The sequence below is a fragment of the Agelaius tricolor genome, unplaced genomic scaffold (genome assembly GCF_023055355.1).
Source record: "Agelaius tricolor isolate 1412-34295 unplaced genomic scaffold, bAgeTri1.0.p SCAF_6, whole genome shotgun sequence".
NCBI classification, from domain to species: Eukaryota; Metazoa; Chordata; class Aves; order Passeriformes; family Icteridae; genus Agelaius; species Agelaius tricolor.
This window is the reverse complement of record NW_027269266.1, coordinates 41,339,256-41,353,172: the sequence shown is the minus strand read 5'-3', so window position 1 is coordinate 41,353,172 and position 13,917 is coordinate 41,339,256. Positions and strand designations below refer to the sequence as shown.

Sequence of the window (13,917 nt, the reverse complement as noted above, 5' to 3'; positions counted from 1 at the left end):
GAGCTCAACATGACTTGGCAATGTATGCTGAGAGCCCAGAAAGCCAACCCCATCCTGGGCTGCATCACAAGAGTGTGACCAGCAGGCTGAGGAAGGAGATTCTTCCCTCTACTCCACTATTCGGAGACCCCACATGGAGTACAGCATCCAGCTCTGGGCCCTCAAGATGAGAAGGATGCAGACCTGTTGAGGCAAGTCCAGAGGAGGTACACAAAGATGATCTGAGGGCCAGAACACCCCTTCCATGGATTCAGGCTAAGAGAGTTGGGGTGGTTCAGTCTGGAGAAGAGAAGGCTCTAGGGAGACCTTTGAGCACCTTGCAGCACATGAAGTGATAGAGGGCCAGAGAGAGACATTTTACAAAGGCATGTAATCATAGGACAAGGGGTAACAACTTCAAACTCAGAGAGAGTTCAAGGCCAGGCTGGATGGGGCTTTGAGCAACCTCATCTAGTGGAAGGTGTCCCTACCCACAGCAGAGGAGTTGGAATGAGATGATCTTTAAGGGCCCTTTCAACCCAAAGCATTCTATGAGTCTTTGATTCTTCTTGAGAATCAGAACCTCCTGCACAGTGGCCCAAGGACTTAATCCCACCTGGAGCCTTCAGGGTGGGCTCCCCTGTGAGCTCAGTGCCCTCTTGTCTTTTGGCTCCTGTTAAATGGGGACAGTGGAAAAATAGTAAAATAGAATCATAATTCAAAGATTAAAAGATGAGAGTATCAATCAAACACAAGTCCTGATCAGAAGAGTTTCCTGACTCAATAAAAAAGGGGTTTGTGGGCTGGGGAAGTACTGAGTCAGGGCACAACTCCTCCTTACTGCCCCCACAGTGAGAGCCAAGAAGCTCCTGCTGAAGGCAGTTTCATCCTCATGTGAGTGCTCTTGGTAATGCTTTGGAAAGATCACAGAAGGCAGAAAGTACAGCAGAAAGCTGGTAGCTACTGAGTTTGGGATGGGGGGCTTTTTTCTGTGTTTTTGTAAATTTTGATAGTGTGATCAACACAGAATTAAAAGTATTGGACCAAACTCTGATTATGCTTACTCTGTACACCATGGATGATCTATATGGATTGATACTAGTAACCACAAATAGAAAATGTATTTTATTTTCTATTTGCACTGCAATAAAATAAATTATTCCTTACAGTAGAAGAGCACAAAAGGCAGGCTTCCCTGTCTATTAATTTGAAATCTTCTCCCAATATATTTTTATTGACTACATGTATTACCTGATATTTGCTACAGATGAACAAGAGAGAATCTGACACCAAATCCATAGCAGTCAGCTACAAAGGCCATGAGATGAGATTCCTGACATATCTGTTGAGTGGACTGAATATGTCAACTGTGAAAAATGGTTGCTACCACTTGAAAATATAGATGGCTGTTCTCTACTTTTAGAATTATATCCTGCAGCCACAAATATATTTTGAAAAGGCAGAACTGAGATAAAGCTAGAGTAAATTATCAAGCAATCAAACTATATTTCAGGGGCCAAATGTTTTATGAAGGAACTTTCCTGGTTTGAAATATTTATTAAAAAAATTAATCTTCTGATACACATACCTACAGAAAAAAAACCCAACAACAAAACACCTCATAAAAGAAACAAAACCCCTTAAATAAATTACTATAACAAAATTTAAAAACTCAACACTTTTAACTGTAATCTTAAAACATGCAATGCTTTAGGACACATATATAAACGAGCCAAATATTTTCGCAATTCCAAAAAAATCATTCTTCGTCTTAGAAGAATTGGAAGAGTACCCACACACCTAGAAGTTTCCAAAAGTCTTTCAACAGACCTCAGCTCCCAAACTTGATCCTTTAATCATCACCTCAGAAGTCCTGGTCTCAAGAATTTGCGCCATCTAAATGCAGAATTAACACTTTTCTTTCTACCTTTGAGCCTCTTCTAAAACAGAGTGCCTTTTTGTTTTTGCTCTAACACCACAGTTATTCTCACTTTAGCACCACTTCCAAATACTTTCTTGCTTTTAACATTAGCTAATGTTCTTAAATTTAGTTCCTAAGAAGGTCCTTCTGCTATCCTCTCAGCCAGAATCACTCTTTGCTCATCCATCTAAAGTTTCACAGAAAGTTGCTTCTTTCAATTCATCTATCTCAATTCAAGAAAAAAAGAGATTTCCCCCTCCCTAGGAAAACCTGAACTTTGTCTACAATCATCCTCTATCACATCAGAGACTGGACCTGAATCTTATTCTCCTTTAAAGCCTCAGATAACCTGGAATAAAAGCCAGCTACATGCTTCTTAACACAAAGGGCAAGGCTTCAGATTGCAACATTTGTTCCTAATGTCCTGAAATAGTTTTAGAGGAGATAAATGCCTAATCCAACCAAAATAGCATGGCTACTCACCAAATGTCAGATTTTGTATTATATCCCTGGTGCTTCAGTACTTCTGGACTCATGTAGTATGGTGTCCCAGTAAAAGTAGTTGCAAGATCACACGAACCCATCAAAAGACAAGAAACTCCAAAGTCTCCTAAAAATATCAGTAGAAACAATAATCTAATAATATAAACATATATGTATTCATACAATTTTTTGTTTATTGTCACACATGATAAAGTGACTGTACATCTAGAAAATTCTGCTAGTTTTTAAAAACTATAGGAAAAACTATTTTCTGTAATTCTTCAAAATAAAAAACACCACAGAAGCATAATATCACAGAACAATGTGGGTTTGAAGAGGCTTCACAAGGTCATCTGATTCAAACTCCTGGCTCAAAGCTGAATGGGGCTGCTCAGGTCCAGGTCCAGCCAAGCTTGAAGCATTCTCAAGGCTAGAGATTTCACTGCCTCTGCTGTGTCTGACTGTCAAATAAATGTTTGACTACAAATCAAAATGCTATTTCAGACATGATGTTCTTTAAATCTCCTTATTGACAAAATGTCTGCTGGACTGTTCTATCACATGAAAATATATCTTTAAAAAGTATGGAAATCTCACCAATTTTAAGAAGATTATCTTTCAAAAATATATTCTTGGCTTTCAAATCCCTGTGAAGTATCCGTCTGGAATAGAAAAGGAAATTCAACCTCACCCAACTGGAATCATTCAGAGCCATGTATTAAGTATTTCATGTATTAAGTATTTCATGAAGTTAAATACTTCAGCCCTTTTTAGAAAGGCCAGCCCTCTAGCAGGCCAGCCTGCTAGAGTCTAACTCTGCCAGTGACAGCCCATGGACAATGGCATTAAGGAGCTTCACAGAGGTGCATTCACAGGCACCCCTATGCAGGGTGAGAGCCTAAGCAGGATAATAAAAATATACCTGGGGATGCCAGCTGAAGAATACAGACACAGACATAGCATGAGCAGCAGGGGAAGGGAGTAAGGCAAGTCTTCCTACCTGACTCATCTTAAGAGCATTACATCTTATTTTCTGCCAGGAGAATGAGATGCCTCACAAGAGAATAGTGGATGAGAGAAACAGCAATAAGAGCTTCTCAAAGCTAAGGGAAGACTCCTACAGAGCAAACCTATTACTTCAAAGGCAAATATGAATATAGCCTAAGCTAGCAGTTCAATTTTTTACACTAACAGTGTGGAAGATGAAAGAACTTTACAAAGACAAGATGAAAAGGAAAAGGAGCAGAACAATTAGCTTTTACAGACTTATTTTTCCATCAGAGTTTGAAAAAAAAACATTATAAGCTACACACCATGTAAGGATATACAGAACCTTCTTAATTTTTGTAAGTCTACATGTATAACAGTAATTCTGCAGCCCCTTAGGAAAACAAAGTATCTCTCTTGTATGTGGTATACAAAACATATTCTAAATTAATTCTTGTTAATAAAGCTTCCAAAAGCATTGCTGCCTATAACCTCACCTACACTGGAATTCATCCACTTTTGAAATTATTACTAACACACAGAATTAGTCATCAGCTCTGCTCAGGAGGAGGTTAGAATAGCACTTGGTACATACTGGCTACAGAAACTGTATTTGCTAATGCAAATACAGTAGTCATCCAGCCATTTGGATCATGTAAAGAAAGAAACTGATGCTCTAAGATTTTTGAAGGCAGAAGAACCAAATATGCTACTCAATTTCAAATTTTTGAGCAATCCTCAAGTATTATCTCAAATTTTAATTATAAAAGTATTGGGCATTGACATAATGAAATTATTTCCAAGACTAGAACATATGCATTCTAGAGCACAATTTGAATACCCAATTTTGTCCACAACTCATATGAAAATATTTTTTGCAAGAGGAGAAAAAAATATGCAATTTAGTACACTCAGTTCACAAATAGAAAAAAAACCATGAAAAATAATACTAGGCTTCATTGCAGTATGTACAGAGACTGGGCATGAAAAACAAAAATTTCTATTTTATGGGTGAAGGAAAAGAGTTCTTCATGTTTCTTATAGTAAACTTTTTTCACTTCTTTTTATTTCAATTTTTTTGTCCTGCAAGTAATACCTTTCATTAGAAAAAGGTTGGCACATTGGGAAAAATGAAATTTTTATTCAATATTCCTCCACCCATATTTATAAAATATTGTTTATAAATAATTTGTTCTCTATTTGACAACTTCTGTGAACAATACACATACACTCATACAACACATCAGTAAGGAAATTAAACTAAGGTGATATTTATTAATCTTTCATAAGTATGTATATATATGTCTATATATATACATACACACACTTTAACAGAAATCTTGCTGTGTTAATTGAGATTCATAAAGACTTCCTTACCATTCATCACACAAAGTCATTAAAATAATTTGCTTTCACTGAGTTAAATTATTCTTCACATTGTTGCTGAGAATTGGTGGATTTCAACCTTCTTTTAATAGTATTTCTTTGTAGAAATATAACCACAGCCTTTTTGAACCTGAAACTTTCCTGAATATATATTATTTTAATAACAGGTATATTGAAGTAAAAGAATGATCCAGAAAGCTTTCAGTAGCATATTATTTGAAAAGGAGATGAAAAAAGATGTTTGGGTCACATAAGTTTGAATTATAATGTAATGCTACTCTAGTCTTGCAACATATTGATGAAAATGTTATGTATTTCATTTGCATTACCAAAAATTATAAGATGCTTCCATGTATTAATATGACAAATATTTAGGATTATTTTTTTCAACTTTCCATGATGATATCTCTCACTTCAATGCAACTTATTCTGCTATGATATGTCTGAAGATAAACAAGGTACCAGCTGAAATCTTACCTGAAAAGAATTCTTTAATACTAGAAAGAAATTAATATCAACCCTGCACTGTAAATCCAGTTAAAGAAAGAGAGCAACGTTTTCATTGGAGGAAAAGACAGACCTATAAAGGCAACATGAATTAACTGGGCTCCAGCAAAACTTTACTTGATGGACAGTGAAGTGTTTATTGAGTAGTTATTTTGGGTAGAAATTAACACTTGAGGACAGTTTCAAATCTGGACTGTAAATATACCCATATCTATGTTCTGCAGAGTTCCTGCTTGCTGGCCCAAAGTCACAGAAGAACAGGGCAAGCCCTGAGCAGTGGGCAGCCTCCTTGAATGAAACTTTGCCTGCAACAGAATGAGCTGCAAGTGAAGCTGAGGACAGCTGAAGTACATCACTGCTGTGAAATCATGCACAATTAATTTCTCTTCCTCTGCCTGAAGAGGTCTGCAGAAGAGTAAGAGGCTCTGTGTAAGTCTGAACCCTGTATTATCTGCTATTTGCATAAAGAGTAACCTTATAAAAATCTATGTTCATAAATTTTTCATAAAGGTTAGCAAAATGATGGGTAACACAATGGTCAGCCTTATTCAAATTGAGGTTAAATTAATCAATGGCCTCATTGCTTGATTGCTGTGGGATTCATTTTGTGCACTGACATGCAACGGGCTATGTGTACTACGAGACACTACAGGATGGTTTCATGCTAAAGGTCTCCATGGAGATAAGACCACTGAACTGTGTTATCTCTCTTACTTCTCCCTTTCTTTATATCAAAGACAGGTAAGGATTAAATCTGCTTATTTCTAGATAACTTTGTTTTTAAAAAATAGATTAAGTTTCTAGCATAAGAGTTTTCAAAAAGTCTGGAACTAAAGTTGTGCAAGAAGGATAAGTGAATAGTCTATGTTTAAAACCATAAGTAATAATTTTTGCTGCTCTGGGAAAAAAAAAACCCTCACATCCACAGAATCTGAGTTTTCTTAGGAATGGCATGGGGAAGGACCAACCCACAGGCTGTAAACACTTTAAGCCTCTAATTCTAAGGAAAAGCTTTTTTTGCATTAGAACATAATTCAAACTTATATTAGAGCTTTTTTCCATGTCAGTAGAGAAGAAATCATGCATGACTCTTCTACACAGAAACAGAGGGCTGTTATGATGTTTTAGTATTTCAAATTTCTGTAGGTAGTTTTAAATTCTTTTAAGCCTAATCTTTTCCATTTAAGCTACTGTTTGACTCTATACTAATAAGGAAAATGTTATATACATACAGCCAAATAACACAAAATACAAATAAATATATATAAATTAGAACTGTCAAGTTTTAACTATTCTAAACAATGCATCTTCTAAACATGTATGTTAAAGCAAGGATTTTGCCAAAAGGGGACCAAAATTTTAATGAAATTTGATAAATTGAAGTTCAAAGGAGAAAAAAACTAAATCACATTGCTAGTTTAGTTAAACTGTCAGGATTTTTATGTCCATTTCTCTCTGTCCTTTTGGCCTGAGGTGAATGCTGAAGAGCACACCATCCCAAGAGAGTTTTTTTTGTGTCCTCCCATCACTGGCAGGGCAGCATTTCATGTATAAGGCCTAGATAAATTGGCATTTAAGAGCAAAAATGCTCTTACATCTTGGACAGCAATTCATTCTGCCCTTTTCCCTCTACAGTCTGACACAGGCAAAAAACTCATTAGGCATCCATCAGTTTAGGTCAAACGCCTCCCACACACTTAACTTCAGTTCAACTCAGGAACGGTTGCTCTTGACAACAGGTGACCTCTCTACCTATTGCTTGGTTGCACCTAAAATTCAGGCAAGAAAATTTTTCCCAATCTTTGCAAAAGATGATGCAGAAAGGGACCAGACAGGCATTCTACACGTTCAACACACTGGCAGTAAGGGAAATCTTTCCATCACTGCAGTCAGCCAGCTAAATCACACTGCAGGCAACAGCTAAGACCAGTGGATATTCATCTATATACACTACCCCTGCTCCAACCATGTGTGATCTCCTCATACCTGGATGACTTGCAGTAATTTCTGAAGTTTATCTTTGATGTGCTGTTAAAAGTGACATCTCAAAGAATGCATGTATGTAACTCCACTGATTTTACTGGGAGTCCATCAAGCTTCTATCTATTGGATGCTTCACATTAAATACGTGCAGGACAGGCTTCTTGACTCCCCTTTAAAAAGATGACTTTGTTTCAACCTTTAATCCATTTTCTTCTAAGAATATTGAACTATTTCTACTGTGTTCCATTTTCCATTTGGCTCTGAAAAAAAGCGTGTCTAAATGCTGGAAGACATTTACTATTGTCCTGCTAAAAGAGGTAATGCACAATGATCCTGCAGGGTAGATAATTAATTATACTTGAAGTATCTGACATAAATTAACAATGTTTGGTGAACAGAACTTTCATTTCTGTTTGAATACTTCCAACTAGTCAGTAAGTCCATTCACTCCCCTCCCAAGCTAAATGCTCCCATATCAAATGACTGTACCTTTCATGCATATAGTTGACTCCGAGTAACAGCTGTATAAACCAGTCTATTACTTGACTTTGAGCGAACATCTTCCCAGAATCTCTGTACTCTTGAATTTTAAAGTCTAGGTCTCCACCCTGAAAAATATCACAACATATTTTTACATTTAAAGTAAGTTTCCAAAATGCTATCTCCATCATAGTACAGGACCCCACTTCCTTAGGCCTTCAGGCATCCTGTCATGTAGATCTGTAAAATCAACATATGCATGTGAATCCTGAAATCTCCCAGCTCCAAAAGCATACACAAGTGAGGATCAAAATGCTATCCACCAGTCTCACTTTGCTGTTTTCTTTTAGTGTTACACAAGATTGCCAAAGTTTCCAACTGTTCTTCCTTCATGTCACCCAACTTGAGCAGGTGACCCCAAATGTTTACAGGCAACACAAAGGAAAACACACCTGTTTAGTGTAATTATCTCTGTTATCTCGTTGTCTACCTTTGGAAGGGATGGATCATGTTGTAGAAACACTGTTTCTCTGCAAAGATTTATGATGAGGGCCTACATTGACTGGCTATGACATAGACACTTAGGTAGGTAAAATTAATCTGCCCCAACCGGTCTGACTAAATTAATAAACTTGAGAAAAGCATTTCCACTCCAGTCAAACATTGCACACTCAAGTGACACTCATTTATTATGTTATAATAATCACGTCAGCATCAAAGCAACCATGTTGTTCTCTTAAGAATTAAAATACGGTCTCTCTAATTATGATACTTTGCCCTCTTCCAAACTTTTGCCAGAAACAAAGCAGATTTAAAGCCTCAAGAATACGTAGCTTGTGTTATTGTGATACTTCATAAAAACAACAATTGATCTTGAAGTAGCACTGGGAATGGAACAATAGGACACACAGCAGGGAGTGCCAATAAACCAGAAAATATATCCAGAAAAGGACTACTTGAAAACTGCACAACAACACAATCCTCAAAAGAAGATTTTGAGACTTCCAGGAAACCCATTCTTTTTGCCCAAAAAAATACAAGTGGTTGTCAACTGATTGTTTATCCAGTTTATAAAATAAATTAATTTCATCTACAAGAATGCACACACATTAATGGTAAGCAATGTATTGAGGTAGCTAACCCCAGAGCAAAGGGACTGTGACTCTGATTACATTCTAGTGACTAATTACATCAGGACAGCTTATTAGCCATAAATCATTATTTTACATTATATATTCTACATAAAATCAGAAGCTTTATGTGCCATATACAAGAAACTATTTTGCCTGTACAACGGTACCAGTACCATCATTTTCCATCATCATCCCTGTATTCCTCTGCACTGTTGACTCTCACCATTTTATGATGTCTTCAGCATTTCTTATTTTTCTGTTCCCAACACCACAGTGCTTCATAGTGCTGCTACAAAATAAGCAGATTCTGTCCTTGCAGTTCTATATATTCACATGCTTCTGAGATAAGTTTACAGTAATTTCTGGTTCTAAGTTACAACATTCCAAAGTGAGTGTGTTAAAACAAAGCAAATCTGTTTTGTCATCTATCAAAAATGTGTTCCCTGATAATGTCCTGCAATTTTTTTAATTGAAATGTCTGAATCATCTTGTACACTAGGGAAGGGAATATGGGTTCAGATCTCCATCTGCCACCCTACTGCAGCCCAGAGAGAAACTCTTCTGGGAACTTGGGACTCTCAGCAGCTGCTTCCCCTTTGCAACTCCAAATGCTCAGCAGCTTCCCCCTGGTTGCTTGCAGCAGAGAAGAAGAAAAGAAAAACTCTTGCTGGGTACCCCATTGCATGGCAGCCAGATGGGCTGTGGCTGAGGCTACTCATGCACCTCGAAAACAATGAGTCATTATTATAAAATAAACTGTTCCAGACAGAAGCCCCAACCCATCCAGAGCCCAGGACTGAGGGGGTGCTCAAACATGTGTCAGCTGGCTGCTGGCCTCAGGGGACTGTGTACTATCCAGGTGAGGACTGATGAAGTGCAGCAGGCTCCGATCATCTTTTCTCCCTGTCCCAATGTGTCCCCTCTCACAATAACACATTGCCATGAAAAACACAAAGTAAAATAAATGCAGCACCTACAGAGTTATGGCAGTGAATACTCTGAAACTGAGGGACAATTCCTGTAAAAGGTCTAAGGAGAACAAAAGCAGTTGAATAATGCACTACATGTGCCCTCACATAACTGCATAGCTTTTTATCTTCAAGCAAAGAAGAGTGGCCTCAATGTCCTAAAATTAATTTACCCTTGATTTTTTGTCTAAAAAAAGGAAAACAAAAACACATCATAAAAGATTTGCTGAAGTACTGCTGCTGGAAAACACTGAAAAAAAATTTGTTAACCCAATTTTGCATTTTGGAAGGTCAATCTAATGAAGTTCATGAGAAATTCAACAATTTAACAAATTAAGTACATATGGAGTTTCCAAGCTGCAGTTTCTATTTAAATATCAGAGTATCAAACACACCAGTAAATTATCTAAAACAGCTTAGCATCTAGAGCTGATAACGTGAACAGGCATTGACTGCTTTAGTTATTCCTTTTGCTCAGATTTCCTTAGCCTATGTGTACTCACATCACAGCTGAGACCGCAGTCAAGAGACATAAATAATTGTCTGGGGGAAAAGTACAAGGAGTTCTGCCTTATAATACATTAAAATGATGCAATTTTAAAAGTACACTCCTTTGTGAAAACTATATATTATTGAAGTAAAATTTGTACTAGAAAATTAAATCCAAGGTTCATTAAGGCATTTTTGTTTGAAACCAGTCTTAGCTGAGAATGTTTATATTACCCATAAGATTTTGATTTGGGGAAAGTATTTAAGAAGCTCAACAAGTAAGATCAAAACAGAACAAATATACTTTTCTATAATTTTCATTGAATTGAGTTATAATGAAAGATGTCAAGCTGAGCCATGGAGACCGATGTCACTGGTTTTCTTTCACAGAACAACGTATAGCACGGGGCAGCTGCACTGGAGGCTCCCTCCATGCTACTCACGCCAGAATGAACAAAGCACCGTGGCTAATGAATAAGTCACAGTACTTTGGAGAAAACAGAGTAGAGCTCAGGGGGGTAGTTCTGTTTCCATGCCAACTTAATGTGTGCTCTTTGTTTTGAGCCTGCCCAAGAGTAGCAATTACTGCCAATCTGGTAATTATTCTATGCATGAGAAACTGAACGTACTAGACTTCCAAGCAAGGATCAGGTAGCACTACATTTTTCTCATTCTCAATTTATGGATGGTTTAAGCAGGCATCTTTTAGGTCAAAACACCCAAATCTCACCAGGTACAAAGGCAGGTTATAGATAAGTAAATGCCACAGTATACCTCCTGGAAACACTCTGACTAAAATAGAAAAGAAACTCTATAGCACTGTGTGCAACTTTGCTGTGTACTGAGCATTCGATGAAATATATTGTAATGGCATAAATGCAATGATACCACAGAACCTGTCCTTTGGGGGAAAGTCAGAAGCACATCCTATTGGGCCAGGTGTCATCCTGACCTCACCTAGCAGACTAAAACTGAAAAGATTTAGTGCATAGCTAATGAATCCATTTTGTCTTCCTTTACCTGCCTTGCTGTAATACATTCACACCTGTTTGAGGATCTGACTCACAGATTCTCAGGTATCCCTGTTCCAAAACATTTTCATGCAAGGTAGTTTATATTGCCTGCATAAAAAACCCCCAAAGCTCCAAGGAGTGATGCTTGTGATTACTGTGCTATCATGCTCTTTCTTATTCACCTATAACTTTGTGCCAAATGGGGAAAAAAAAAAAAAAGTAAAAAGCAGGGATAGAGAAAAGACACTATAGTGCTACTGAAATAGGCTCCTTTATTCCTACATGTTTAACTGATCTGGTATTGGGTCACTTTGTACTGCTAGTAGAGAAAAAACTATGAGTGGATGGGAATAGCTGAAGAGTTAAAATAATCCTTCAGTCCTGAGCTCTGGATTTCCTCAAAGAGCTGACAATATTCTCAAACCCCAGATGTCAGACATTCAAGGAATGGCACAAAAGGCTTCTGCGTGTGTTAAAATAGTGGACAAATACTCAGATTGTATCACAGAACTGAACATTTCAGATTTAATTTTTAAATATCCCAACAATAAATATGCATTTGACTATCATTAAAGAAAGCTTCCAAGGCAGAAATAAATGATAGAAATGGTACTTGTTTAATTATTCCCATGAAAGCTAAATTCTTGAAGAAGTGTGATTAGTGAAGTCAAATCTCATTTGTGTGCAGGTAACCCAGCAGTCTAAGTTCATTATCTTCCAAAGCTTTTCAGCATGTCTAGCAAAGCACAACTGAAGAGATTGCTTCACAGTTTCATAAAAAAGATCAGTTTATGTATGACAGATTTTTTTTAAAGAGCACATTTATATTTAATACAAAGTAGGAGCTTGTTTTATATAAACTACTAAAAAACTGGCTTAAATATGCTTAAATTCTTATTTGAAAGCTTTACAACAGCTTCCAGCAAAATGTTTTTAAACCAAATGCTGCAGTCAAAAAATTAATGGTAACTATACTGTAGAAAATCCTGCTTTAATATTTGTTGTATCCACTACACTCCGGTCTTTGACTCCCACTGTTTTTCATTTTATAAAACCAAAGTTGCTGCCAACAACATTGTGATCAGGCTTAAGCTTCTTGTAATCACCTCCAAACTACAAGTGAATTTTCCCTTCCTCATTTGTACCAGATTTTATTTCATGCCCCACACCCACAATCTCCTTCCCTCTCATCGATCACACACAAGTGGTACAACCCTTCTGAGTTCTCCCACAGATCTGGCAGTGTGTCTGCATTTAAGCCTTTCTTGTAGCCCTTGTAAGACCAAAAGAACTTGCACTTAAAATTACCTATTTCTTCTTCTGTGCTTTATTTGTCTATGAGTCTCATATGAGCAGGTAACATTCCTTATCTGAAAGGAACACACCTAACAAGTAGCAGATGATGTCATAAGCAACAAATAAAGACTAAAATTCAAACTAAAACATTTTATAAAATGGCATCTTAGAAGACCCTATTTTAATACACACATGTTTTCAAATTTCTTCAGTCTCACCTCACAATACTCAGTGATAATGCAGAAACTATCTCGCTCCACAAAGCTTGCATAAAATTTGACAATGGCTGGATGGTCTAATTTGGAGAGTAGTTGTGCTTCCAGATTTGCTTCAACTGTTTCATTAGGCTTTAGGTTTCCAACAGAGATTTCCTTTAGGACCTTTCTAGACGAGAAAAAAAAAAAAGAAAATCTTTATATTAATAAAACAAAAAATATATAAAAATATGTAACATCCAAAATCCCATCAAAATTTCCTTAAATTTAAAATAGTAACATTGACCAACTATTGGCAACATGAAATGACGAGGCAAATATGGGTAAACAATGAGAATGCATTAAAAATCAAACAAATATGCTAGTCACCATACAGATTAAGGAACATATTAAAAATACTGTTTTGAAATATTTCTCCCACTAATTACCTACTGCACTATTTTCTTAAGAACATGTTTTCAGTGCTATGGCTTACTGCATAATAACAAACATAAACAAAAAATCAAATCTAAGTGATTTCAAACCCACTCAGAGCATATGGCCAAGATTCATATATGAAACAAGGAGTAGCAAAAAACTGCATTTGCAGCTTCTGCCCAAGTCTCTCCATGGAGGCATGAGAAAAATCACAGAGAGTAATATTTCTGTGGCTGTTTTTCCAGTGATAAACTCAGGCTTGTCCATTTTTTTTCCTAAAGATCAGCCTGTCCTTCACCTGAGCACATAAGTGAAAAATACAAATCTAGATTTGGGGCTGGAATCTAATTATACTGTTTGAATGATTTCTAATCCTTTAGTATTTAATGTTTGTTTAGGAAGACCCTAAATCCCAGGGAAAATGCTGGGGAAATGTAGGGATTTTTAATTTTCTCCAGTCTTAACACATGAATGTGCCATAGGAGAATTTGTAGTTCTATAAGGAAGCTGGAATAGGGCTGTTTACTGTTAACTTGACCTGGAAAAATATTAGGAAAAATACAGTGCAGGGCACATTTTGCCAAGATTTTCCTGATAAAATGTTAAAAAAAGACAATACAACACATTCCATTTCCATATTACTTTACCAGTTAATGAAGA

The 13,917-nt window shown here is 36.8% G+C and overlaps 1 protein-coding gene across 6 annotated transcripts in view; it reads right to left on the bottom strand.

Moving 5' to 3' along the window:
* Positions 1 to 13,917, bottom strand: part of NEK11 (NIMA related kinase 11) — an 82,462-nt gene that overhangs the window by 52,873 nt on the left and 15,672 nt on the right. For 4 of the 6 annotated variants that reach the window (XM_071429505.1, XM_071429508.1, XM_071429507.1 and 1 more), the window contains 4 exons: positions 12,844 to 13,009; positions 7,736 to 7,854; positions 2,981 to 3,045; positions 2,384 to 2,510 (listed from right to left, as the gene is read on the bottom strand). In XM_071429505.1, the coding sequence (XP_071285606.1) occupies positions 2,384 to 2,510; positions 2,981 to 3,045; positions 7,736 to 7,854; positions 12,844 to 13,009 (477 nt within the window). The remainder of the gene's footprint in view (positions 1 to 2,383; positions 2,511 to 2,980; positions 3,046 to 7,735; positions 7,855 to 12,843; positions 13,010 to 13,917) is intronic. The other 2 variants (XM_071429510.1, XM_071429509.1) reach the window with 2 other exon arrangements.